General features: G+C 40.2%; 1 protein-coding gene across 1 annotated transcript; it reads right to left on the bottom strand.

Annotated features, from left to right (window-relative positions):
* Nucleotides 1-12,219: 12,219 nt before the first annotated feature.
* On the bottom strand, nucleotides 12,220-25,511 carry SARAF (store-operated calcium entry associated regulatory factor). The gene is made up of 6 exons (XM_024562758.4): nucleotides 25,234-25,511; nucleotides 21,229-21,407; nucleotides 17,473-17,890; nucleotides 15,514-15,643; nucleotides 14,728-14,882; nucleotides 12,220-13,034 (listed from the first exon to the last, which is right to left on the bottom strand). Exons 1-6 carry the CDS (start codon nucleotides 25,331-25,333, stop codon nucleotides 13,009-13,011), a joined length of 1,008 nt encoding a protein of 335 aa, XP_024418526.1. The 5' UTR covers nucleotides 25,334-25,511; the 3' UTR covers nucleotides 12,220-13,008.
* Between the last annotated feature and the right edge of the window lie 1,719 nt (nucleotides 25,512-27,230).

Here is a 27,230-nt window from a genome sequence, read left to right on the forward strand (position 1 = left end):
TGAGTTCTGGCCAGTAGAATGCAGATAGAAGTGTATACTTCTAGGAAGAGCTTATAAAAACTTCCTATAAATGGCCCTCGCCTCTTCCACTTCCTAATTCCCCGAGAGGCCACACAGAAGGCTACTCCACCAAGAACTCCCACGTCAGACTCCAATATGAGTGAGAAGTAAATGTATGCTGTGTTCCCGTGCTAAGAATGAGATTTATCTGATATAGCAGCTACTGTTACCCTGGGGATACCACTTATGCTGCTGACTTCTAATTTATGTCTAGGATGGGGCCATCGGATGGAAAGGATCTAGGTAATATGTTACACTCTACCTACAAGACAGCCTGGGGGTACAAGTTTTCTGACATCACTCTTGAGAAGGCAAGGTTCTAAATGGGGACAGTTTCCGGGATGCAGAGAGAACACTCTGAGCCATGATAAATAAATCATGATCCCTACAGAAAGAAACAAACAGTTCACAGAAAATGAACCCCACATGGCCAGTAGATCTATGAAAGGATTGTCATTTCACTGGTAATCATGGAAAGAAAAATTTTTACCAAAAGATAGACCATTTTATAACCATTAGATTGCAAAATTTTATAAATTATTTATAAATTGGGTAATGATATGGAGAAATGGGCCCTTTCTTACCACCTTGGTCAAAGTATAAATTATTGCAACCATTATGGAGTGCAAAACTGGACATTACAGAATAAAGTTGAAGATTTACATGACATCACAACCCAGCTAGTCTGCTTCTAGAGATATACTCAGCACTGGAGTGTCTGACACCAACAAACTGCTTTTACATCCCATTGGCCAAAACTAGTCACATGCAAGGGCCAAGGACGAGCATCCCTTCCATGTGTCCAGAAGGGGGAAGAAAACAAGAGATCACTTAGTACTAGAAATTCCTACCACACTTTTTCAAAGAACATCAATATCGAAGCCTTTCTTACATGAATCACCAAAGAAAGCCTGACTCCAAGACCTTCTCACAATGCAGAGACTTGATGGCATTGCAGGAATACAAGAACCTTATATTGAAATGGAACCCAAAGTTGATGAAACGAAATTTTGGAACTACATTTAAGATAGGTAGAAAGTAAATTCCAGTGATGAAATCTTTGTGATTCATCCCTTGCCCAACGTACACACTCAGGTACAACATATGACACCCTGCCATCTGTTGTACCTGAGAGTCCCGGTATCCACATGTAAAGCACTTCTCAAGAACCCTTAACAGTAACAGCACCTTGTGTATTTACTATGGTCCATCCCAGGAAGGCATCTTGACATCCATATGTTGGAAAGCAGCCAACAGGTAGCAATAATTAGGCCTATATGGATATAGATACAATTATCCAGCTAGTTCAAGTTCAGACAGATCTGTCCTGCTGAATTCACATAATCTCCTAGACAATTCTAGCACACACTCCCAGAAAACCTACTGCCATCCACTTCTATTATATTTCAAATAAAGGTGATGTTTTCATACCAGTTTAATACCTGGCACATAGGCTCTTGATAAATATTTGCTAACTGAACGGATCAATCCATCAGTCAATCTGGATAATTACATGCATACACCATTGGTATCTGGTTTACAAACTAAATTCCAAGGTAAACATGCAACCAATAAAATCACGGCCAGAACTAAATGGTTGTATATGTACAGGGCATTTTTGTCCAGATGCCAAGAGGAGATGGAGGAGAAAGATGAGAAATATCCCCACCAGCACAGCTCTATACATCCCACCGTCAAAGGCAAAAAGAGGCAGAAACAGATCTTCGTGCCAATTCAGTGAATCCAGAGACTGGAGGATTTCATTCCAACTGTCCTCATGAATGAGGTGAGTCATTTATTCTACATTTCTGTTTTGCCATCCTTAACAAGCAGGGTGAGGCAGAGGAGGACTGAAATTCTAATCAGCTTCTCATGCAGAACAGAAGAGTTTTTCTTGCTGAATAACACCAGGATCCCAGCTCTAAAGACCCAATTTTCCTGCTTGATTTGGAAATGGAGGCAAAGATCCATGTAGAAGAGAAATCACAAACATACTCACGTAAAGCATATACACACCCCAGGTCTAAGGGATTTAAGTCAAAATCCATCTTAATCTTTGCAGGAAGCAGTCCAAAAAATAATTTTCAAAAGACCATGGAAGGATCACAGCCTACTGGAACTACCTATAACAGCTACTGATGGGGAACTGCCCTAGGAGGATGCAAGCAAGAAGACAGACGTGGTTCCATGATCAAACAGCAAAGGCGGGGTCCACTCAGATGGCACCCACACAAAACTGGAAGTAATCCAAGTTTTTCCTCACACGCCTTCTTCTCACCTTTTTCCTCTTTTAATTCCATTTGCTACTTTGGGGTCCCCTTCTACTCTTGACTTCTAGATCTATGTCTATTAGTGTTTTCTTCACTCAAAGGAAAGTCAACTAAAAAAAACTCACTATTATTACATTACCGCCTCCTGAGTACTTACTGCCTATGCCATGCTAGCACTTTCTGCACCTCACCTCTTTCTCTACACCCACCCCCCGCCCCCCCCGCTACAAGAGAAACACTATTATTTCCTTTTAGTGAGTGAGGGAACTGGAGCTCAGAGAGGATGAATGAAGTCTTGGAGCTCACAAAGCTCAGAAGGTGCAACGCTGGTTTCAGTTCTGTTTTTACTACATCAGGTTCTCCCTTCATTCTCATTAATGAGTGGGGGAGACTGCACTTTAAAAGACCACCATCCCATATTGGGGAGATTTGTTTCCTATCGTGAATCCTTGTCTTTTAAGGACATCCACTGAAATATTTCCAGATGAAAAAATATGATTCTAAATAATCTTAAGGATGGTAACAGATAAAGCAACATTGGCCACAGTAGATAACTCTTCAATGCATTATTTTTAAATATCTTGTTTTTGAATATATTGGAATTTTTTCAAAATAAAATGCTAAAGGAAAAAAAAAGAAGAAAGACTGAGTTCAAGTTGAAGGTCAAAAGGCAGGGACAACCTTTCTAAAGAAGACAATGTATCAGCCACAGGAATCCCACCAGCTCTGAAACCCTGCTGCTCAACAGCAAAGAACTGCAATCCCTTTAAACACCCCTTCCACCACCTGCTCCACCTGAGTTTGGCCCCTATCTTCATCAGCACCACCATAAACCAGAATCTCTAGCCCTGGCTGGTGTGACTCAGTGGATTGACCACTGGCCTGCAAACCAAAGGGTTGCCGGTTCAGTTCCCAGTCAGGGCACATGCCTGGGTTGCGGGCCAGGTTCCCTGATATGGGGGCGTGCAAGAGACAACCACACATTGATGTTTTTCTCCCTCTCTATCCCTCTCCCTTCCCCTCTGTCTAAAAATAAATAAATAAAATATTTTAAAAACAAATAAATATCATTAACTAATGAGTGGATAAATGAAATGTGACATACAGTTCGGCCATAAAAAGGCATGCCATGCTACATGACGAACCTCGAAAACAAATGTAAGACGCCAAACACCAACAGCCGCATATTGTATGATTCCATTTATATGAAATGTCCAAAAGAGGGAAGTCCAAAGACACAGAAAGCCAGTCATTGGTTGTCAGAAGCTAATGCCTCCAATTCCTTGACCCTCTTCCTTCAAAGCAAAGCCCTAACTATGCACAGATTCCATATCACCTACCTCCTCTGGGCCTCGACCTGAAACAGTAACTATTACTGAAGACAACGCCCAGTTCAGTAGAATCGTAACAGCTCAAATTCAGAGTGACCCATCTCGAATTCACATTCAGCCACACCAGAAATCCTCCTAACTTTCTCTACTAAACCTCTCTCCCACTTGCCATTATTTCCTACCTCATCTCTCCAGTAAAACTCTGAATGCCTTCTTCTCTTTTCTCCGCAGCCAATGACCATTTCTCACACTTCGTAAAGAATGCAGAGCCCACCATGACAAGGGTCTCATGTTTTAGCCATCAAGCCTCGATTTGCAACTACTTTTCTTCCTTCCCCTTCTATCACCCAGAGACGTGCCTTCCCATTAATGAAACTCATATGTCTACATATGAGTTCTGCCCCGGGCTGAGTATTCTTTCCACTCACTTGCATTTCTTTACACCCAAGGTGTTAACGATGGCATTTTCTGAGTGATCGTGGGTGATCTAGTTTTGTTTCTTCTTTTATCTTCACTACAGAAGTTATCACAGGTGACTTGTATAATTTTTTAAAGAAGAATTTAAGAAAAAGAATGACCCATTGGCTTCTAACAGTGGTGATAGGTTTGGAGGTGCAGGTAATACCTGCCAGTCATTTGAGTCAACGTTCAGCCAAGAAGCTAGATAAGCCAAAGTCTTGAGGAGATCACATTGCTACAATATAACCATGTATCTCAAGCTTCTCCCATAGACAAATTCATTGTTACTAATTTTCTAACATACCTTAATCATAAAAACTGAGTTGAAGAGGTTACCTAATGACTGATGTCTAAAAGAGGGGTGAATTCAAAAGGAGCCAGACGGCACCTGAGAGGCTCGGGTGCGGGAGGGTTTACAGTGCGTCCACTGAGCCACTTTTCTTGTGAGTGAATCACAAGTGAAATTACAGAAGAAGGTGACAGGAATTCGGCTAAATTCCAAGTCCCATTATCAGGAGGTTATTCATCTGCCTTAAAGCATCAGCTCTCCGTTTGGCATTGGATGTTACTTCTAATCACGTATTGCTCCCTGCGGGCCACCAGCAGGAACTGTATCTTCTCCACAGTTACTAATCAGCTGTCCAGTGTTAACAAGGAGATCAGACCTAGAAGAAATGTAAATTCACTCACACTTCTTTCTCCTAATCACTCAGCAGGCCACCTTAGGAGCTCACTAACGAGGTGCCCCAGCCAACTAACCAGCTGGCTGGCTCCTGTTCTTAATGATCACTTCCAAAATGGGATTTTTTGTTTCAAAGACATAGGCCAGTTCAATACACTAAAACATATAATTCTTCTGCAACTTACCGGTAAAACTGTATCTAAATTAGGCAAGGTTAAAGTTGAATAACCAAATTACAATAAAGTTACCATATTTTTTGTACTATAAGACCCACTCCCCCCAAAATTTGGGCAGAAATGGGGGTGCGTCTTCTAGTCCTAATGTAGCTTACCTGGCTTACGGCGGTGGGGCGGGGCGGGGGGGTTGGGGAGGAGCACGGTCACAGCAAGCAGGAACAGGACCACATTTTTTGCTTCAATTTTTTTTTTCCTATTTTCCTCCTCTAAAACCTAGGCATGTCTTATGGTCTGGTGCGTCTGAAAAATACGGTAAATGCCCAACCAATGGGGAATTCAACTGGGCACAAAATCGACACCAAAGGACTTTTCCATCTCTCCCCAGAGACTGAGCCCTCATCTGTGTTTCTATTATCAAAGTTTCATCCGTCTGATATTTCTCTCTCTAACAATTTCAAAATAGGAGTCATGCTCTAAAGCAAGTATTGAGTTTAAGCTTATGAAATTGCCAATATTTGATGATTTTTGACCTTCCAGTCATGACAATTTCATATAGTTCCACTTAATTCATAATAAGCCCTCAGAGATTTTTTATATGGGTTTGAGTTTTTTCAAGCATAAAAATAAATAATTATAATTGTAATAGTTAACATGTTATTGAGATCTTTCTATATGCCAAGCATTATTTATCTACAGATAGATAGATAAATTCATTTAGCCCCCACAACATTTAACACTCATTTCACAAATGAGTGAAAACTGAAGCATAGAGAGGTCCAGTAAGTTGCTCAAGGTCACAGGCTGGCAAAAGCTGGATTCAAACACAGACTTGTCTGTCTACACAGGTGTTAAGCACTGCGCTGTACACTTCCTGCAAAGTTTCTGTTGATAATAAATGGGAAAACAAAGTAAAAAAGTGATCCTCTGATTTCATATTCCTTTGTGACCATTCGCACTTCTACTTTTTTACTTAGACCCTATAAAGGATAGAGTCATGCACAGGTACTAATAGTGAGTCTATGGTATGCAACAGATTTAAGTTCAGGACTTACAGCTTTTGATAAGCTCAGTTACACTGTATCACTTATAATTAAGAATCTACTAAGCTTTCCACAGTGTTAAGAGACTAGAAACTAGAAGACAGAGGGAGAGAATACATGCAGATGTACATGTGTGCTTATACACCATGCATCTGTGTAAGTGCGTGATATGTATGTAAATTAGGCTGGGATGATGTGGTATAGACAAAGACACTTGTTAGATTAAAATAGAACACTGAAGATTTCTGGTTTTATTAATAGAACTCAAAATTCTGAAAACACCTCCCACCATTAACACAGAGGAATGCCAGGAAACAAACAAAAAACTCTTTTTGAATGTATAGCTAAGCTCAAAAGAAAGTAATAGAAATTCCCAAAGACCAGATGTGAAGAGGTTACTGGAAACCAGAGCATTAGATGAGCGTGCCGATGGGGCAGCTGACCTGGGTTGGTAGGTGTATGTACACTTTGGCCAATCCAGGGAATTGGGCTGCTTCTTTCTTTTTTAATTTGTGGGCATATAGTTATTCACAATATGCCTTTATTATTCTTCCCAATGTCCATAGGACCTATAGTGATGTCCCTTCGATTCAACCATTTTAAATACATTAAAAACAGACTGATCTAGAGAATTGGGTGTTAATGTGCACATGTTGATAAAGCAAGAAGCCTGAGACTGTGCCAAGTAGGCAGTTGAAACTGGGCCCTACCTACCTCCCCTCCCCTGCCCCCAAGCACAGCACAGTAAGAGTGACTTTGGGCATCTCACCATCTGACCAGACTAGACTGGGGAACCAGTCCCGTATCTGGCCTGGAGCATGGTTTGTACTGGTTTGTACCGGTGATGCCTTCCGGTTAGCCCCTGCTGCTTCCTTACTACTTCCTCTCTCATGCCCTCCCACAACTCTAGTTTGGAGAGCAAGTAGTTTACCACAAAGAGCAGCAGGGGAGAGCAGCAGATTAGGGACTCTGCGAAAAGACTGAGAGTGGGAAAGAGGATGCCACACCCACCGCTGGAGCCAGCAGTTAGTTAACAGTGGTGGCTGGAAGAGGGGAAGCAAAGGAGCATCAAGAAGAGTTTACTCTCCCGTCTTTCCTCTCCCTCCTGCTGCCCCCTGTGCTGCACTACCAACCCCAGTCATCTAAGCTCCCCCAGGGCCTACCTGATAATGGCGTGAAAGGAGAAGGGAGGGTGGCCGAGGCGGGAAGAAGAAAGAAGTGAGGGAAACAGGAATAAAAGGCCGTAGAGACAGAAGAGGAGGTCCCCTGACTGTGAACCGTTCCCAAGAGGCTGAAACTGAGTAAGGAAGGTAGAGCGCTGGGTCAGTGCAGGTAGGGGATTATCAGATGGCCCAAAGGAGTACCGGATGGAGAATTTACAGGATAACTTTTTCAGAATACTTATGAAAGCCACTGTTACAAATGGAGATTGGAATTCATACCTTGTCATGCTCAGATACTTTGTAAGTGAAAGTAGAAGAGGTATCCTCTATCTAAACAGCTTGTCCTATTTGAACTCTAAGTTTTAGCCAGCGGGTGTTTTTGATGCTCTTAAAGATGTATACATTAATTGGAGGAAATCTGGCCACTTAAGATCTTAACTTATTCCAATGGACACTTAATTTGAAAACACACACACACACACACACACACTAAGCAGGAAAAAAAGTTTACATGGATTGTTTGAAATCAAGGTAACCATCAAACTTCCCCATTCCTCAACTATTCTTCCCTCTTATGCCCAAGCTTACAGGGTGAAGCAGGAAAGGAAAGCAAGGAGATAAAATTTGAGTTTCTTGCCCTGACTGGTGTGGCTCTGTTGGTTATGTGTTGTCTCCCAAAGCGAAAGGTCACTAGTTCGATTCCCAGTCAGGGCACAGACCTGGGTTGCGGGTTCGTCCCATGTCGGGGCATGTGAGGTGCAACTGATCAATGTTTCTCTACTTCTCTTTCTCCCTCCCTTCCTCCTCTCTAAAAATAAATTAATTTTAAAAAACAATTGCTTTTTCAAGTTTCATCTTATTTCTGAAAGGTAGTATTGGAATGGAGGCTGGCCAGTCCCAAGATCTGCAAAGTGAATTAGCAAGCTGGAAACCCAGGAGATTCAGTGGCATCATTCCAGTCCCCAGGAAGAGCTGATGTTTCAGTTCTAAGGCCACAGAGGAGGAGGAACAGCCCTCCCTCTTCCCCTTATTCCCCACACCTGGACAAGCCATGAGACAGTCTGTATGCTCCCTCCTCCGGCTCTGGCAGGAGCTCCCACCCAGGCTCAGGCCCTAATCACGGTTAAAACCCACTGCAAACCTGACTCAGAGATCTTCCCTACCCTCCTGGGAGACCTCAGTTACGTAAGTAATAAACCTTTTTATACCCTCTTGTGCATGTGAGGCATCATCAGTCTTGACATCCAAGCCTAACTTTGGGTGGGGGCCCATCTGCCTCTGCAGGGACCATAACAGCACATACTGAAAATAAGTGATTGTTTACCACTATATGTGTGAACCCGACTGTAAAGATAATAGACACTATTATCTATCTGTGCATTGTTACAATGCTTTAGGAGTGCCCGTTTGAAAAGAATTCATCCTCCCAGTAAGACCTCCTACTTGCAAAGACTTTCCAAACTATAATGGTTTGAATAACCCTAGAAAGTAGTTTCTCTAATCTATATCATCACTCCTCTCGTCAGCCCAGGGGTATTTGGCGGGCTATGGTATGAGAACAAAACTGGTATGCGACTCATGGCCTACCTGCTCACTCACTGTGCATTTACTCAATGCTACTGTAAGACTGACACTGCTCTGGGCAATGGGGGGCAGCAGAGTACAGACAGAAGCCCCTGCCCTTGCGGGGTTTATATTCTAGGGAGATGAGGTAGAAAAATGATAATAAATTATATAAATTAGAAGATAATAAATGCTATGGGGGGAAAATGCAACAAAGCAAGAAAGGTGCAAAGTCCTAAGGCAGAGATGGGGAGTTGGAAATTTTAAGTAGTTTGGTTTCATTACTGTTGATCACCAAATATATTTAGATTCCCATTTCCAGGCCCATGCTAGGGTTGTACTTCCCTACTATATTAAAGTTAGGAATAGCCGCCTGACTTGCTTTGGCCAATGAAGAGCAGAAGTGACGTGTCATTTCAGAAGGTTTAAGAATAGTGCATGAGCCCCAACTGGTGTGGCTCAGTGGATCCAGTGCCAGCCTGTGAAGCAAGGGGTCACCTGTTCGATTCCCAGTCAGGGCACATGCTTGGGTTGCGGGGCCAGGTGCTGGGTAAGGGGTGTGCAAGAGGCAACCACACATTGATGTTTCTCTCCCTCTCTTTCTCCCTCCCTTTCCCTCTAAAAATAAATACATAAAATCTTTTAAAAAATAGATGATCTTTAAAAAAAAAGTGCATGATTCCCCACATATCCTTCCCTCTGCTGCAGCAACTGCAAACACGCCAAAAAGAAGCTTCAATCAGCCAGAATCCCTGACAGATTGTGATGAGCTAAACCCATGCCAACATGTGTAAGACATTTGGTGTGAGCCATGTGGTGATTAGGCTAGTGAGATTTGGAGGCCTATTTGTTATGCAGAATAACCTGGCCTATCCTAACTAATGCAAGTCGTCAGAGTAGACCTCATGAAGGTGGCAGATGATGGTATGGTGGCTTGAACCTGAATGGCGATAGTGGAAAAGACGAGAAGTCATCAGAATCTGGATATACCTTCATGTACAGAAAAGAATTAAGTCCTACAAGACTGACAATGGGAGAACAGTGGCAGAAGACCACACTGGTTCTAACAGTGTGTCAGCAACATCTTGTGTGAGTAACAACTCTAATATGAGCAAACCTTATATTCCGGCAACAGTCTGGAAGAAAATAACCTATCTGGTAGGTCCACAACAGCATAAACAACCCATTAAGTATTAAAAGAGCTTTTGCGGCCCACTTGGACTTCTGAAGCAATATTGCCCTCTAGTGATGAAAGAGAAAATGAATTTAGAAAAAGCTAGAAAGTGGCAACCCATGTTGCAGAGAAATCTGTATTATGAAATTTTGGGTCTCTTTGTTCTGTGACAACATACTTTATAAATTTTTGATTAGGAGAGATCATGATAAATTCTTTATCAGGGAAAATAAAATCCATTATTGCTCTTCAAAGTGATCCCTAATTTCCAAGAAAGCAAGAATCCTGAAACCCACTGGTTCACATACCATGACTATTATGGGTCTAAGATTAGTAGTATTTGTAGTGATATCAACAACTCAAATATTTTGTCATCCATGAAAGAAAAACGATGAAGCTTAGTGAGTGTAACTGGGAATCCCTGAATTTAGATGTTTGGGATTTTTGTTGTCGTTGTTTTAGTCCATGTATAAATGCAGGATGGTGGCAAACTTCCTGGCTATAAACAGTGGCTTTTGTTAAAAAATCATCTTCCGAAGCTCAGTATGAGGTAGTAGAGAGATGTAGCTACCAAAATGTCTGTAGTAATAATAAAGTTTATCCACATCAAGTAACATGTCCACTGAACTTTGTATTGGCATAACCAGTACATTTATTTACTCAGCTTGAGAAACAAATATGGTTGCATCTATTTTTTCTAAACTGGGCCAGAACCCCAATACTTTAGAGCAGCTGGAGGCATTCCACCTCTCAAAGGGCCTCTTTTCTTACCCACACTTACTCAAGACCTCCAAGGGCATTGTCAAGAATACCTGAACATATTTCTTAAATGCCTTCTGGACAGCAATCTGAAGATCTGATCCACCCACCTGCAGACCCAATTTTCAGCTACCATATTGTTGCCACATTCTGAAAACTGGTCTTGATAGATTCTTTTTACTGTTCCTTTCGATCACCATCCAGGCATGGACCACAGTGGAGCCCTACCAGATTACAGCTCTCTGGTTCGAGACCTAAACGTTCAGCGAGCCTTTCCAAAGCACACCCACTGTGCCCTGTTGTAAGATCTGGGGCAATTCCAGTTCCAGACAGCCACAAATTAGCTCAAAACCAGATTTCCCCTAAGACCATCTGGTGACAAGCGAGATTCCGCAGCCTAAGCTCATGCTGCCCTCCCTCAATAAGAGCTATCTCTAACCATCCAAAAGGTACTCTTCATGAGGTACTCTGAAGGAGTGAAAGATATTTATACATTATCTTCCAATAGCCACCCTGGTCTCCAAGGAATGAATTACTTCCTCTTAAGCAACGTTTGATCTCTACATATTAAAAGGTATTAAAAGAATTGGCCTTCATCAAGCCACTTTTTAAAGTCCTGTTATACAATTCCCCAAGAGCAGTGGACGGTAATTACCATGTACTAATTTACTTAAGAGGAGCCACAAAGGGTCTTCCCGGCACAAAACTCTGCTTCAGCACGACTTTGTCCAGCCACGCAAAAGGACGGGATGCAGGCCATGTCGTTAAATGTGAGCTCCTCTTACACCCACATCCGAAGTTTGGTCTGGGCACTACGTTTAAGCACGGATCCTATCACTGTAGAAATACAGCCTACAAATCTCAATGTATGGACTAAAGGTCTCAGCTACAGCTAAAAGGTCTCTCTTGTTCGGATGGACGTCCCTCCTATCTCTTGGTAGTGACACAAACACATGTATCGAAGGTATCTTTGGGTGTTCATCATTGCTTTGTTGAAAATAGGAAAAATTCTGAAAGCATGGCATTTAACAATAAAGGAATGAGCAGCTTAAATTATGCTATACCCATATGACAAATACTATGCAGCTGTTAAAAGAATAAGGCACATCTATTCTTTGTGGAATAAAATCTGGATATGATGTATTATTTCTAGAATAACCAAAACAGTTAACAGAGATTACTCCTAGGCAGAGAGACCACATTCTGTAGCACCCAGAGGAGCAGCCAAAGGGAGCAGTACAGCTAGGCCTCTTTCAATAGGTCCCCACCTCCCCTCTCTTCTCTTACAGCGGTCAGTCTGTTCCATGATTCCATGCCACTGGTTCTATTTTGCTCATTAGTTTATTTTGTTCATTAGATTCCTCTTACAAGTGAGATCAAGTCTAAATGTTTCCTAAAAGGAAAAAATGAGTCTTTAGGGTTACATGGCTGGTAACTAAGGCAATACCACCATGGGAAATTATCGTTTAGGGAGACAGAACTTCTGCACAGACACCTTCACCTTTGGGAAAAATGGCTTAAAAAAAGGAACATCAGCTCATGTCCAAAGCAGGTAAAAAGAGAAAGAATAAAACCTTGTTTTTATTTTTTCTGTAATTTTAATGTAATTGAGACAGTGCTACAATATTTGAGATTCCAAAGAGAACTACATGCTTTTGCTATTAAAGACCATTGGAGAAGCATTTGAACTTTACCTCGTAAGAAATGAATAAGGAAGATTTCAAGAATTGTTGTCAGCACACAATCATTCACAACAACCCTCTAGATACTTTCCACATAACTATCACCAGAACCCCACCCACCACTGAAGGATTCAAAGCTCCTGAGCTCAAAGTGACCAAAACTCACAAGTTAGTATAATTAGTAGTCCAAAGCTTGGTTTAAATGTTTGAAGAACAGCAAGCACCAAATACTGAATACCAAATATATTATTGTTTCTATGAGGTTATAACTCATGAACAAAAACCAGGTTTAAATTTTCTTTACTCAGTGTCTATAAAGCCTTCATTCTTAATGCTTCTCATGGCATCACAGGTATTCGAAATTAAACAACTCATCTTCAGTATTCTGCGGTAATCATCACTTTCAAAAGTTGTAATAAACATCTGCATGTTACACTAACACAATTTTCTACATAAGTATTTTGTCATATTATCAACTCTTAATCTCATTAAGTGATAAAACACAAAGAGCTATACAAGACAAAACACCACCGAATTTTTAAATATTCCCCTTCCCCAGTTGTTAGCTGGTAGCACTTTTCTTTTTAAGAGAAAGTGATGAAATATCAGAAATTTTGCATCCAATGTTTGACTTCAACTTTTTATTTTCTTATCGTCTTCTGGTACCACCATATCCTAAATGAGAAGAGTAAAATTTATATTAATTTTTTAAATGCCCTGGAATTGCTTATAAAATTACAAGGATAATACATATTATTGATAACAAATGAATGAGAGAGAAGAAGGAAGGAGAACGAGGGTGCCGGTATAACAGGGCTATACAGGACACAGTGCGGTGCCTCCCCAAAACAGCCCTCCCCATCATGCAATCATCAGCAAGTCTACTAATCCTGCTTGCAGAGAGGAACTTTTAGTCCCGTAAACCAAAGGAGATGTGTTCTATGGTGGTGCCAATGTGGAACCAGCAATACTCAAAGTCTAAGCCAAAAGCAGGAAGGCCAGTGGAGCCCCAGCCGTGTCCTGCTATATCTCACCACTCCAGCAGTGAATACAAAAACGTGGGGGAGTTTCCGACTTCCCAGCACACCCCCACGTACACGTGCCGACAGGTGACAGAATGACAGTGTTCCCACCTGAAAAGTGTCTCAGTTTTTTTTTCAGTTTTCCTTTGGGTAATTTGGTAATGTTTTACGATGTTCTCTTTTGTCCTCTTGTCCTATGTAGTTGTATTTTTATATTTGTATATCCTCCCAATTACTACCTCTCCTTTTCTCCCCAAAGTAACCACTATCATATGATCTAACACCATAGGTCAGATTTGCTTGTTTTTAAAACATGAATGTTGTAATCATTATTGTATATATTCTTTTGTGTTTAGCTTTTCTCTTTTCATTTGGCAGAGCTATCCGCATTATTGGCTACAACTGTTTATTCATTCTCACTTGTGCACAGTATTCCATGTTATAAATATAACTCAGTCGATTCACCCCTTTTACTGCTGATGGAGAGGCCAGGTGGAGACCATGATGAGCAGGGATGCTGGAAACGTTCCCGTGCTTATTTCTGGTGTCCAAGCATACGCTCTGTTGCTATGTATCTGAGAATGAAACTGCTGGGTCTTGGGTATGCTTATGTTCAATTAGGTAACGCCAAACAGGTTTTCAAAATGACTGTGTTAATTTATATTCACCGCAGCACGATGAAAGTTTCACTCTTACATTTCAAAACACATTTAAATATATTCTACCAATTTTAAGACTTAATCTTTGTTCTGTAACTTCCCCCTGCTGAAGAAAACAAACTCAATCCACAGCACCCCATTAGTGCCTCGCTACCCACCACCTCCCATTCTCTGCTAATTAGCTGGGTGTTTAACTCCAAGTAACTTTTGTTTTTTAGTATCTATGCTTTTTGCAAAATGTCCTCTTAAAAACTGCAATAACCATTATAATCAAATTTTTGACAATTATTTAAAGTATGGCTCAATACATGTTTATTGAGTTTTGCTGAATTTAAAAAGTTCAAACTTCAACCTAGAAAATTCCATTTTAGAGCTTAAAGGACCCCCAGATTACAGAATTAAACAGATATGGAAACCAATGTCCAGGAAGGCTTTAGCCAAAACCTTGGTTAGTGGTAATATTCTAAACCAAATCCTTGTTTGATTTTCAAAGGATGTTTAGAATAACAGGAAAGAATGAATCTGAATTATATTTTAATCTCAGTTAATCATGCTGTTAATATTTCCGGTGGACATACTAAATAAAACCATGATTGCTAAATATATAGCTAATCATCTTCTTAAGATCCAAAACTATTTCTGTACTTTACTGCTATGTGATAGGAACTTCTATATTTTTGCTCTTACCTGATGCTGTTCTGGTTTTTGGCTCTGAACTTGAACATGCTGAAGAGCTACCTGGGCCTCCACGAAAGGGTGAGTAAGCATGGCTACCCCATGTGCTGGAGTATGAGGGATGATAAGATGAGTGGTACCAGGAGTCCGAAAAGGGTGTTGCTGCTCTATAAAGACAGAAAGGTATTCTGTCAGGTGTCAGGTATTCTTCTTGTGCCTTTCATTTTTAAATACCTTCCAATCCCTAAGCTATCAGAAAAAAATCTTTATCGAGTTATTTTTCTTCAATGTTCTGGTATATAGGATTAATATGAAACAAATATTCTTTTATCTTCCTGATATGTTACAGTCATTGCCATAGGGGGAGAAAGTGAAATGGAGAAATGGCTCTTTCTTTATGAATTTGCACTTGAGTAAAATCTAAACTTAAACTACCAATAATATTGAAGACATTCCAAAATGTGTCTCCAAGTTTGGTCCAGCCTTACTTCTACCATTCGCCTACCAAACCAAACTGCTGACTGCTCCCCAAATGTTTTCTCAAATGTCAAGTAAACAGTCTTTTTCCCATCTTACATTATGTATAAGAATGACAGAAGAAGAAGAAACACAATGAAAGAAAATAACATACACAATATTGATAAAAGCACGTATTCTTTCCCCATCCCCAAAGAATCTGATTTAAAAGGGTAATGTCACCCGATTTATTTTCCTTAACAAAACCAAATCTAGTCAAATTGTAAGCAAAACAAAGAACTCTCTAAAGAAAAGACCAAGGGAGATAAATGTAAAGCCTACCTATTGCTGCCAAACAAATATCCTAATATTCCCCCCGTTCCCAAGCCGGTCCAGAAACCTGGTCCTGAATTTTCATGTCCTTGTTGTCCTGTGAAAGCACTGCCAAAGCCGGAAGTCGCACCATAGGGTCCTAGAAATAAAAATGATTTGTTATGTATCCTCACTTAAACAAAACATAGCTTACAGAACCAAAGACAATAGGAAAATTTCAATTATTTCATCTGTACTATTTTTTAATAGCACTCAGGCCTCAACTTATAAACAAGTTGTATTCAAAAAGTATATTTGTAAAAAATGAGTTTATAGCTAAGGATATATTTCGGGATGAAGGGGATTTCCTATAGGGTCACATTTGCCCTGCTTAAGATGAGCTACTAGAAGATGACTCCCACTTGTCAAATTACTTCCTTTCTCCATCGTAAACGTCTCTAAACGCTCCAAGTGACAGCTATATAATGGAGGAATCCAAGTGGAGGCAGCCAGATACTTGTATCAGGTGGAAAGACAGGTCTTTAAAGGGACCAAAAAAGTATCTCTGCTCAGAGGAAGGTTTGTTTGTTTTTTTTTTAACTGATGAATAATACACTTGAAGGAAAGTGTGCTCATCAAACAGGTAAAGAAAAAAATGTGTACACATGCACCCATGCATGTTAACTACTACCCACATCGATTAAATACTTCCAACACCCAGAAGGCTAGAAATGATTAACGATTCCCAACAGATAACCAACCGCATCAGAGATAAGTGTTTCTGACTTCTCTCGCCATGCTTGTTTGGTTCACACTTGAACTCTTTATAAATAGTCCTATGGTAGGTATTCTTTTGTGTCTCCTACATCTTATCCATGAGAGTCAATCCTACTACTGTACCTATCAGGCTTTGGGCTTTTTAAAACTGATGTGTGGTATTCCATGGTGTTAAAAGAAAGCACAATTTGTCCTATTCTAATGTTAATGGACATCCTATTTCCAGTTTTTGGCTATTGTGCATAAAACTGCTATGAACATTCTTGTGCATAATTTTTTGTATGCATTTGCATGACTTTCTCTTAGGTGTGCATCCAGGAATGGAACTACTGAGTCATGGGGTAGGCATGTGTTTAGGAGATACCAACAGCTTTCCAAAGTGTTGTACCATTCTAACTCCTACCAGCAAGTTCCAGTCAACTGCTCAGTACTCTGTCTGTGCAATACTAACCATTTTAGCGGTTAATGTGACTTCCCTATGGTTTTAATCTTCATTTTCCAGAAAATTAATAATGCTAAGCACCTTTTCATACTTTTCTTGGACATTTGGATATCATCTTTTATTACAAAATGGCTATTCAAGTCCTCTGTCCATTTTTAAAACTGGATTGTCTGTCTTTTCTTAGGTTTGTGAGAGTTCTTTATACACTCTAGATACACGCCCTTTGCTGGATAGCGGTCTTATAAATATTTTCTCCAAGTGTATAGCTTGCCTTTTCACTCTCGTAAAGTTTTCTTTTGATTACTAGACATTCTTAATTTAAATAAAGTCTATTTTATCCATCTTTTATTTCATGGCTGGTATTTTTTGTATTCTAAGAAATTTTTGCCTATCCCAAGGTCATGACAAATATTTTCCTACATTTTTATCTAGAAGCTTAGTTTTTTATCTTTTATGTTGAGATCTATAACACTTGAATAAATGTTTGTGTATGATGTGAGACAGAGTTTAAGGTAAATGCTTATTACCAAATCTGATCAAGGTTTTCTGATTAAGATGATTTACAATTTAATCATGCGTCCTTAAAATAGTAATCACAAATATCTGTACAGAGAAAAGATCAGAAGAGACAAGAGAAGTTAAAAGTGAAAAATAAAATGAGAAGACAAGCCTGCTCTGGGTTCCCCATGCAACCATGTTCTACTTCAGAAACGACACAGGATTCACACCTCCCACCTACCCCTGACTGCCACCACCTAGGCAAAGCATACCTGTGAACCCGGGCTTGAAGCCTGGGGGAGGGGGTCCTGCTGAGTTGGTGAATCCCTGATAATGGTGTGAGTTTGGAGGATACTCGGAATACGGTGGAGGAGAATCTTGACCATCACTAAGGAACAACTTATAAACTCCAAAGGCAATAGCAAGTAACACCGCGATGGTAATCAGTCCACTGATGCCCCCAGAATCGGAGGTGTACAGCTTTTTATAATAATCAGAGAAAGAGTTAAAGCCGTGGTTTTTTCCAGATTCTCTCAATTTCTTCAGGCCATGTTCCGTGTAATCTAAGTTGTACTCCAAGCCGCAGGAACCTCTCAGTACATACTGGTCTTCAGAGGATTCATAGCCTTCACAGCTCACCACTGTTTTTCCAAACTTGTACGCAATATCTAAATCGGTCTTACATTCCCACTGTGAAGAAGAGCAGAAGTAGGTTATTAGAACCGGAAGATTTTTTTTCACTTCATATATATCACTTGGGCTATCTAACTGTCATAAAAGTACAAAATGAGTCAAAGGAATGATTAAATTCAGGACAATGGAGGAAGGCAAGCTAGCAGCCTGAAAGATACTGATGATGTTAATGTTCTACTTAAGCAAGGTGGAGGGTACATGAATGCTCATTTTATCACTATTCCTTATTCTTCACATATAGATGTAGGAATTACTTTGAAAATGTTAAGTATTCCCTAACTTACATGTTTCAGCAAATTTTCTAAATATCAACTTTTTACCACTGTTGTTCAAGATGCTTTCTTTTAAAACAGGGGTATTTTTAATGTTAAGGCTCAAAAATCAGCATCATATGTGAAGATCTGGTAGCTACATATAGTATCAGAGATAGTATATAACCTTCTGAGAAAAACTTTGCTACACAAATTGTTAAAAATCATGGACTAACTTTCCGGGGTCCAATACTGTAAGTAATTCTCTTACGGTTTTTTAAGATATTTCCAAAAATGCAAAAAGAATACACACTAGTCTCTAAAATTTCCACCTTAAAAAAAGAAGCCCAGGTTTGATTTAAACTCTATAACTACATTTTGAGCTGAATACGTAACATGCCTCTTAACCAATATTTAGAGACACAGCTAAAACAGATTTGATTGGTTCTATTGCCTTTCTGTAAGTTTTTCTGTAAGAGGAAAACAAATTATCTTCTCTCAAACTTCAGATAATACCATTTTAATTTTTATAACAGCTTTATTGAGATAAATTTACATATAATACATTCACCCATTTCAATGGTTTTTGGTTCATTCACAGAGTTGAATATACTAAAACTATCTCCACAATCAACTTGAGTGTATTTTCATTAGCAGTCACTCCCCATTTCCTCCCAAATCTCCCAGCCCTAAGCAGCCACCAATCTGTCTGTATGGATTCCCTACTCTGGACATTCCATGTAGTCCTAAATGAATGGCTTCTTTCACGTAGCATAATATTTTCAAGGTTAACACCATGTTGCACCATGTCGGTACTTCATTCCTTCCTATGGCTGAGTAACATTCTACTGTGCGGATGTGCCATATTTTGTTTTATTCATTCATGATGATGGACATTTCAGTTGTTCCTGCTTTTTCGCTATTATCAATGATGCTGCTACAAACATTTACGTATAAATTTTTGTGTGGACATGTTTTCAATTCTCTTGGGTATATTCCTGCGAGTATGGTTGGGGTATATGGTAACTCTACGTTTAACCTTTTGAGAACTGCCAGACAATTATCCAAATTGGCTGCGCCATTTTACTTCCTAACAGCAATGTAAGAAGAGTTTCTCCACATCCTCGCCAACATTCATTATTATGTTTTTTAGATTATAGCTTCCTATTGGGTGTTAACTGGTATCGTATTGTGGTTTTGACTTGTTTTTCCCTGGTGGCTAACGATGCTGAACATTTCTTCATGCATTTGTTGCTCCTCTGCCTACCTTCTTTGAAGAAGTGTCTAGTCAGACGTTTTGCCCACTTTCAAATCGGGCTGTCTTCTTAGTGAGTTGTAATAATTCTTTCTGTATCTAGATAAAAGTCTCCTATCAGATTCATGATTTGAAAAAGCTTTCACCCATTGTGTAGGTTGTCTTTTCACTTTCTTGATGGTGTCTCTTCGAAGCCCAAAAGTTTTACATTTGGATAATGTAATTTTTCTATTTTGATGTCCTTATTGTTGTTGCTATACCATTTTATTTTTTTAATAATTTTATTTGGAGGAAGATTTATAAGCTTGCTGATTTAGGTAAATTAAAAAAGCTAAATCTCTATTGGCATTTCATGTTAATTTTCATTTCCTTAATAGTGATACTAAAAGTGGCTCTAATTTTTAAATTTTTGGAATCAGAAGAGGCTCTCTTCTGCTGCTAAACATAAGTCAGTGTAAGATACCCCCCACACGTCTTTGCTCACGCTATTCCCTTCTCTATCTCTTCAGCCCTAAAAATCTTACCCTTCCTTCCTAATACAGCACATACTTTCTCGAGGTCTCCCCCAACCCCTCCAATGTTATCAGTGACATGACTTTATAACACTTTGTTGGCACCTACATGTAATTTGAATGCATATCTTAGCTCTTCTATTAGGAAGAGAGTTTCTTTAGAGTTATGATTCCATCTAATCCATTTTTGTATACAATTTCATCTGTTTAATGAATGACTTCACCATTAGTATCTTTTTTCCCATTGAGACTGTAAAAGTTGCCCTGGCTGGTTTGGCTCAGTAGATTGAGAATTGGCCTGCGAACAGAAAGGTCACTGGTTCGATTCCCAGTCACAGCACATGCCTGTGTTTCAGGCCAAGTCCCCAGTTGGGGGGGTGCGCAAGAAGCAACCACACATTGATGTTTCTCTCCCTCCTCCCCTCTCTAAAAATAAATAAATTAAATCTTTTTTTAAAAAAAGACAATAAAAGTAAAATGAGTGGGATTCTACTTTAACCTAGAGATTCTGTGAGTCTTAGCAATACTAGGAAAAAATGATGCCAAATAATTATCACGCAGTAAACATGAGCCCTCTCTCTGAACGGCACAGACCATGCACACGGGTGACCACGCTGACGGAAGGGGAAATCGTCAACAGGGGTTGCTTGCAAATGACTAGTTATCTCAAATCCTTTTTGAAAGCAGGCAGAGTACAAAGTAGAAATATATTAGTATCAATTTTAACTGAATTCATTTAATAAAATCTATTCCATTTCTAAATAACAAATTTTGGAACTTCAAGAAGATGGTCCACCCTAAGTACAAAATGCCAGAGTCCCAAAAACAAAATAAATAAAGCCCACTGAAATGTTTTTGTTCAGAAGTAGCCACCCTCAGTTCTAAAACAATTTTAAAATCAAGTGTTTGAAGCACAAAAGGGACACATGTACACACACTATTTACAACCAACAACTCCCTACCATCTTAACTTTATTTCTTAAGGGTAGGCTGGTATTCTTTGAGGAAATGACAGAAAAATGACAACCAGGAGAAATCCTCTATTCCCCCAAAGTATATGGAAAGTTTTAAAAATTTACTAATGTTCTATAAAATTACGGAACGGAAATTACAATGACTACTTCTGGGCTTTCAAATCAGTTCATTTCTTTTAGAAGATGTTTCTTCCAAAAAATAAATGACTGATTTATATTTACATAGTTTAGGTTAACCCGAGATTTTCTATATGTGCTTCTCAAAATTACTGAATAATGTCCCAATAAACGCTTTACTGACTACGAATTCCACTTAGACTGCCACCAATGCCATGAATGTTACCTGCACATCGTAACCATCCCAGCCTTTGTTCTGGCACTGAACGACTTTTGGGGTGTAAGAATCACACCCAGCTGTGCCCCCAACACATTTCAGCTGTGGGATCGGATCCAGCCGACGGGAGGTGGTGTAGCGGTCATGGTGGAGGGTAAGAGCCTTCACATCCCGCAACAATATTCTGTCTGGAGCAGGAAGAACAGAGGGTAAATGTCTTGGCAAATATAGAAGGTTACCCTAATAAAACTCTTGTCATTCTACAGACGTCATTCTCGCCTTTCGAGGATGACTGAGTGGAGACGAAACAGGCCCCAAGCTGTGCCAACTACACTCAAGTCTCTCACACAGACTTCAGGTGCTCACACTGTCCCTTCATTCAGGCTGGATGCCCCCCAGACTGCTTCTATATCACAAGTTCTACATAAATTTTGCAAAATAAGACCAAAAAGTTCATTAACCTGAAATGTACTACTGCACAACAACATTAGTGGTTAATTAAAATGACAAAAAATATACATCGATGTTCCTGAAGCACATTTAATGACCTAAATGTCTGTCAACAGATAAATGGATTAATTAAAGTTTTCACCCTGACCAGTGTGGCTCAGTAGGTTGGGTGTCCTCCCGCAAAGCAAAAGGTCGCTGGTAAGGACACGAGCCTGGGTTGCGGGTTTGGTCCTGCTCAGGGCGCAGTCACGCACGGCACATACGAGAGGCAACCGATGGATGTTCCTCTCTCGCATCTGTTTCTCTCCCTCTCTTTCTCCCTCCCTTCCCCTCTCTCTAAAAATAAATAAATTCCTCAAAAAAAAAATACTTAAACATACCAACATCAGAAGTTTCCCCAAAAAGGAACCACCCAAGTAACCCTACAGTCACCAGATCATCCCAGAGTAAAATTCAAAGTCCAAACACACCAACCATATAATGATAGCTTCCAACCAGCTTTTGGGTTCACACCCTTAATTTTGAGCAGAGAGCCAAGAACTACTAAAAACATGAGAAAAGACCCCAACGTGGAATACTATAACCAAGCCAAAACAAACCACAAAAGCAAGCTGGAGAAAAGAGACTGTACAGGGAGAAGAAAACTTTTTTTATATATTTTTAAATCTAGGATATCCTCAAGATATAAAACAATCGTTTTTAAAGGGAACACCCAGAGAACAAAACAAGAGCTTCTGGAAATTAAAATTACGGCAGCTTGAGATGAAAAACTCAATAGAACTATTAGAAGTTAAGGGTAAGAAAACCTAGAAGGCAAGGCAAAAAGATAGAAAGAGGGGAGGGAGGTGGATTACAGGACCGGATCAGGAACTCCAAAAACCCAACAGGGGTTTCAGAAAGAAAGGGTAGAGAAATTAGATGAAACACTTCAAGAAAAGCTCCCAAAATTGGAGGAGGAGAGCTGTCAGAGTAAAAGAAAAGAAAACGGCCTCAAATTAAAACCACACAAAGGCCCCTCGCTGGGAAATCTTAGAGCACTGCAGACAATAACTGCCAGAAGAAAAGGGGAAAAACAGGTCACATACAAAAGATAAAGAACTAGAAAAGCTTCCAACATCTCAACAGGCTAAAAAAAGAAAATGAAGAAATGTCTTTAAAAATTCAAAAGCTCTGACAACTCAACACCGAACAAACAATCCAATTAAAAAATGGGCTGAGGACCTGAACAAACCCCTCCCCCAAGAAGCCATACAATCAGCCATCAGATCTATGAAAAGATGTTCAACTTCAGCAGCTATTGGGGAAATGCAAATCAGAACTACAATGCGATGCCACCTCTACCAGCTCACAGCTGTTAGAATGGCCATTATCAACAAGACAAGTAACAATAAGTGCTGGAGAGATTGTGGAGAAAAAGAAAACCTCCTTCACTGCTGGTGGGAATGTAAACTGGTACAGACACTGTGGAAAACAGCATGGCAAGTCCTCAAAATTAACTAAAATTAGAGTTACCATATGACCCAGCAATCCTTCTGCTATCTACCCGAAAAACTCGAAAACAGTTATTCACAAAGATTTATGCACCTCTCTGTTCACTGCAGCATTACTCACGTGGCCAAGACATGGGGACAATCAAAGTGTCTTCAACAGAGGAATAGATAAAGAAGATGTGGTTCGTATTACTTGGAATACTACTCAGCCATAAGAAAAGATGAAATACTGCCAATACTGCCCTGGCTGGTGCAGCTCAGTGGATTGAGCACCAGCCTGAGAACCAAAGGGGTCTGGTTCGATTCCCAGTCACGGCACATGCCTGGGTTGCAGGCTAGGTCCCCAGTTGGGGGCACACAAGAGCAACCACACATTGATGTTTCTCTCCCTCTCTTTCTCCCTCCCTCCCCCTCTCTCTCAATCTGAAGAAGAAGAAATTCTGCCATTTGCGACATGGACCTTGAGAATATTATGCTAAGTGAAATAAGCCCATCAGAAAAAGCTAAGAACCACATAATTTCACTCATATGTGGAATATAAACCTGAAATTCATAGACACAGACAGACAACAGCATGGTGGTTACCAAGAGGGAAGGGAGTGGGAGGATAGTAAAGGATGAAGGGGGCCAAATATATGGTGACAGAAGATGATTTGACTTTGGGTAGTAGGCACATAATGCAACATACAGATCATGTATCATAGAAATAAGTAAACACTAAAAGAGCACATTTCTATCATGTATCAGACAAATGTACACTTGCATCTTATTTAAATAATAAATAATTTTCTTTTAATTCCCCTGACTCTTCATCTGTAAACTTCCTTTTCATATTTAAGAATTCCTTAAGGGTTCAACTAATTCATTTTTCATTCCAGTTTTTAAATTATATTCTAATCAAAGTCTATTTATATACAACTTTCTAGGAACATATAAGGAAAATGTACATTTTCCTTAACTTTCCTTATATGTTCCTAGACATGTAAGACATTTAAATCCAACTTGGCATTTCATTTAGTAGTAATAAAACACTCACATCAAATGGGTCACTCAAAGTCAAGTACTTGCAGATACACCTTCTCTCTCATTTCAGCATTTAAGAATAAAATGGGAAATTACAGAAATAAATCTGTTGCTTTAGTTCAAAAACATAGGCATTTCGTATCACCAAATCTCGTAGGCAATATTGGTACACTTTCCACCAGGCCTAAACATCTTTACTCCTCAGGACAGAAACATAATTTTAAATGTTTAAAAATCATTTTTAAGTCTAATTTAATAGCACACATCACTTATTAAAAGGAAATCAGTATATATATGATGTACAGAGATGTATACATATACTGATTACAAGAAATATGATTGATCCCATAAAAAATTCCTTAGATAATTCTAATAACAGTAATATAAAAGAAACTTCTCCCTAAAAATCATTTATCATGTCCCACCGCAAAAAAAAATAATAAGATGAAAATATTTCTTAAATTCTAGAGTACGGTGAAAAACAATGAGAAAAGCTGGCGTAACCCAACGTACTTAACTGTAACGATCAAAAGAAGAAGCCTGAGTTCGGTTCACATAAACATGATTCTGCTAACCTACCTACAGGCTTGCGGCCCCTTGGGTAAGTGTGACTCAGAAGCTGCCGGTGTCACAGGAACTGGCAGCCATAGCAACAGGCAGCCATGACAACAGCCAGAGTAGAAGACATCAGACAGTCAGGACAACAAAGCAAGATGCGCAGGTGAGTGTCGAGCTTTCCAGCCAGACTCCCAGGGTCAGGGCCGTAGCCCGGGGGAGGTGAAGGTGGGCAAATTTTAGGAGTCCAGGGAAGAAAGGAGACGTTAGGAATATTCAGTTGTCCCGCTCCATCAACTCCCAACAGTCCCCACTCTCCCCTCTGACGCCTGGGAAACAAGAAGGCCCCAGAAGGGCACAGATGAATAGCGAAGGGGCTGAAAATGAGGAATTAGGGCAGAAAAGCTCACGGGGCAGCAAACAAAAATCGTCGCCCTCGGGGCCTCTCAAAGCAGGCTAAAGGCGACAAGAAGGGAAAAGTGAAGACGGCACTCACCAGGGTCTTTCCAGCCCTGGGCAGGGCCCGCGATCAAAAGCAAAAGGAGACCGAGGAAAGGGCAGCGTCTATCCGCTCCGGGCCCCCCGGCCGCGGCCATGGCACTGGGCGAAGATGGTGCGCGGCTGCCAGGCCTTCGTGGACGAGAAGCAGACCTGTGGAAAGCCGCGCGCAGCTGCACAGGGACACCAGGAATCCCGGCCTCGCAGAAGGGACAGTCGATCGGCAAAGTCGCACCCGCTACGGAAGTCCGTGCGCCAGCCTCACGTCACTGCCGCTGCGGCGCGTTTGGGAACAGGGGTGGCCACCGCCGGCCCCGCCCCTGAGGCTCCGAGTGGCGGGGGGAGGGGGAGCCGCCGTCGGGGGCGGAGCGAAAGGAGCAACGCGATCTTTGGGCGGGGCCGAAGATTCATCGTGTTGGTGCTGAGGTTGAGGAAGAGTGAAACCATCGCAAGGCAAAGTCTGAGATGTATGTAGTCAGTGAAGTTAGGTATCTCCAAAACCTCAAAACCTCAGTAACCTTCCCGGGGAAGTTGGTGTGCCTTGCTCAACTTTATGTGTTCAGCACCTAGTTGGCTACAGAGAGAATTCGACAGAAAGATAACATGAAAATATATTGTCCCGTTTTAGAGGCTCAGAGCCTTCATATATTTCTTTGTACGAGGGGGCAGTAAGAACTTACAAAATATCAGGAGGAGAAACTACTGCCTAAAAAAAGAATCAGCCAGAGAGAACAATTCTAGGAGTGCAAAAGTATTATCTGAGGTCTGACAGGCCTAGGTTTCTCTCATTCATTCATTCATTCGACTTATATAGACTGAATGCCTAATATGTGTCGGGTACTGTTTTAGGCATGGAGGATACAGCCAAGGTCCCTGTACTCAGGAATCTTACATTGAAGTGGGATAGGACACACAAAACTAATATTGATAAATTAAGATAATTGGTAGTGATAAGCACATAGGTGAAAATAAAACAGGGTGGCAATAGAGCAGAGACTGGGAGAGGACTTGTTCAAGGATGGAGGATTTTACTGAGCAAGAGATTTCGTAACTTTGAGACCTGAATGATGAGAAAGAATCAGCCATACAAAGATCAGAGGAAGAGCCTTCACGCCCGTCTGGTGAACAGTGGATGCAAAAGCTGGGCTTTGTGTTTTGAGCAACTCATTCACTAATTTGACCATACATTTATATAATGAGCACCTACCAGTAAATAATAGTACCTGCCAGACACTGTCCCAGGCACAGGGGATCAGCAGTGAACATGAATAAAACAAAGTTTGGGGGGTGGGAGGGGCAAACAAAGCCAGTACAACTAAAGCAAAGTTAGGTAGGGGAAGAGTGGAGCAAGAGGAGGCAGAACAGTGGTGTCTTAGAGGGGGACCAAGCATGGAATAAAGATAATAGAGAATTTTATTCTCAACATGTTGTTTGAAGTAGGCATCCAGGTAGACATGTCAAATAGACACTTGGATATACAAGTCTAAATTTCAAAGCTAAGGTAAATTTGGTAGTTACCAAAATGATGACACCATTTAACGCCACCGGAAGAACTACAACGTCTAAGGAGAGAATTTAGATATGGCAATATCAATGTGGGAACCTGATTTAGATCCTGGTTTAAACAAACTACAAAATAAATGGTATTTATAAGATAATTGGAAATGATTCTTTAATATCAATATACAATGATATTAAAGAATCATTTTTCAGGATATATGTACTATGACTGTTATTTTTAAGATACTTTTAGAAACATTGAAATATTAAAGATAAAAAGTTATATCTGGAATTTCCTTCAAAATAATACGGGAGGTAGGAGGAAGTTGATGGGGAGAATAGATAAAACATTGACCATGGGTTAACTGCCAAGGGTAGCTGAAGGTTCATGGAAGTTTGTCATACTATTTGGAATACTTTTTTATATATTTAAAATTTTCCAAAATAAAGCTTTTTAAAAACTAAAACTAAAATCTTCTCTGGTGGTTCTCTGGC

Source organism: Desmodus rotundus, chromosome 13, assembly GCF_022682495.2.
Source record: "Desmodus rotundus isolate HL8 chromosome 13, HLdesRot8A.1, whole genome shotgun sequence".
In the NCBI taxonomy this organism is placed as follows: domain Eukaryota; kingdom Metazoa; phylum Chordata; class Mammalia; order Chiroptera; family Phyllostomidae; genus Desmodus; species Desmodus rotundus.